This window comes from Eurytemora carolleeae, unplaced genomic scaffold, assembly GCF_000591075.1.
Source record: "Eurytemora carolleeae unplaced genomic scaffold, Eaff_2.0 scaffold979, whole genome shotgun sequence".
Classification (NCBI taxonomy): Eukaryota; Metazoa; Arthropoda; class Copepoda; order Calanoida; family Temoridae; genus Eurytemora; species Eurytemora carolleeae.
This window is the reverse complement of record NW_019396877.1, coordinates 119,987-121,835: the sequence shown is the minus strand read 5'-3', so window position 1 is coordinate 121,835 and position 1,849 is coordinate 119,987. Positions and strand designations below refer to the sequence as shown.

General features: G+C 33.4%; 1 protein-coding gene across 1 annotated transcript in view; it reads left to right on the top strand.

Moving 5' to 3' along the window:
- The first annotated feature begins 1,597 nt into the window (after nucleotides 1-1,597).
- Nucleotides 1,598-1,849, top strand: part of LOC111709632 (mitochondrial import inner membrane translocase subunit Tim10 B) — a 2,819-nt gene continuing 2,567 nt past the window's right edge. The window contains exon 1 of the mRNA XM_023483388.1: nucleotides 1,598-1,786. Within this exon, the coding sequence (XP_023339156.1) occupies nucleotides 1,674-1,786 (113 nt within the window). The 5' untranslated portion in view covers nucleotides 1,598-1,673. The remainder of the gene's footprint in view (nucleotides 1,787-1,849) is intronic.

The following is a 1,849-nucleotide window of genomic DNA, read 5'->3' as shown; positions in this document are numbered from 1 at the left end:
AGTTTGTAAATATCCTAAATTTTTTGGAGAAAATCCGGGAACCAATCAAAACTTTATAGCACACGTGCTGTAATGTACAGCTAATTTAACATTATAGCACGGCCACGATCATTACTTTATAGCACGTTCATTATGAAATTCAGGATGAAGTGAGGAAGAATGATAAAGTATGTACAATAGTTTCATAAAAAAAGAAACTGATTTTAATAAAAATTCAGTTAAATGATGGTCGCCCTTTTACTTTTTTTAATTGTTTAATGTTGGTAAATAATTTTAAATTTGTAAAATCTTAAAATTACCTTATTTCAAGTCTTTCATGGCAACCTTCATATTAGATTGGTATAGGTCCGATACACAGTGGGGCTCTTTGTACGTTTGCCTGATCAACAATTTCTATTATTCTGATTCTTTTGAAACATTTTTTCCTGATAAAAAACAACGGTGTCTTCTATAAATGTTTGATCAGTCCCTTTCATGTTTTGTTTCTAATATACTGCAGGGTGATCAGTCCCTTTCATGTTTTGTTTTTTATATACTGCAGGGTGATCAGTCCCTTTCATGTTTTGTTTCTTATATATTGCATGGTGATCAGTCCCTTTCATGTTTTGTTTCTTATATATATACTGGAGGGTGATCAGTCCCTTTCATGTTTTGTTTCTTATATACTGGAGGGTGATCAGTCCCTTTTATGTTTTGTTTCTTATATATATACTGGAGGGTGATCAGTCAGTCATTACTGTTTCAACTCAGCATGAGACAATCTCCTATATTGTACACTCAATAAAAACTATACAGGGGGAGGACCATCATCAACTCTGTTTTACTGATCATAATAAAATGTTTCAATCTTTCAATGTTTATATATCTAAAATTTAAATGTTTAAGCGAAACTACTTGCTGTTTCCATTTTTCTTTTTCCCCTCTGTTAATGTCATTATGGACCCCCCCCCCATCCTCCCCTAATGAGAATTTAAGAGCTTGTACGGTTTGTAGTCTTTTTATATAAATGCATGGTCACAACATCCAATATTTGTGGGGGAAGGCCCACCACACCCTTTTTTCCCGTCCGGAAAACAAATAACGTCATGCAATTTACCATTATTTTTTCCAACCACGACTTTTTTTCCGGACGCGACGTTGCTTCTAGTTTTGATTTGCTTGAGGATATATTATATATTATAATCATTATATTTAAATAACAATATCCTTGTTTTATGCCTAAATTGTATGTATACCTTTATTTAAGATGTTCTTCTTTAAAAAATAGGATAAAATATTTAAACCATTATAAACAACATAAAGTACCTCAAAATTCGGATAAAATAATAAAAAATACTTAATAAAAAGAATGTAAACAATCTGCAGGTGGGCGCGCAACTAGCCTGATTAAGGAGGAACATACCACTCCCCCCCCTTTAGGGGGGGGGCAAACCTTCTTTAAGCATCAAATTCCTCATTGTAGAAATATCATCTCCCGACTCACACATTCGCACATTAGTCCAATTCGTCCAATCGATATAACCCTTAGAGGAAAGAATTTAAATTGAAGACGACGAGATGACAGATCACTGTTTTAGAAAATGCCGCAACAAATTAAATATGTAAATTCTACCTGTGAATCAGAAAATTCGGCTGAAAGCAAAAAGAGGAGTTTTGGGAAACCCAGCGTAGCTATGGCAATGAAATTTGACGAGGATGGATTAAGAAACTTTAAGGATTTCTTACTAACATATAATAAATTATCTGAGGCCTGTTTCAACACTTGTATCCTAAACTTTAACTCAAGGTAGAGGTAACGTGTTTGAATCAAGTTGAACCTGATTTTCAACTTTATTTACTTTCTTTATCC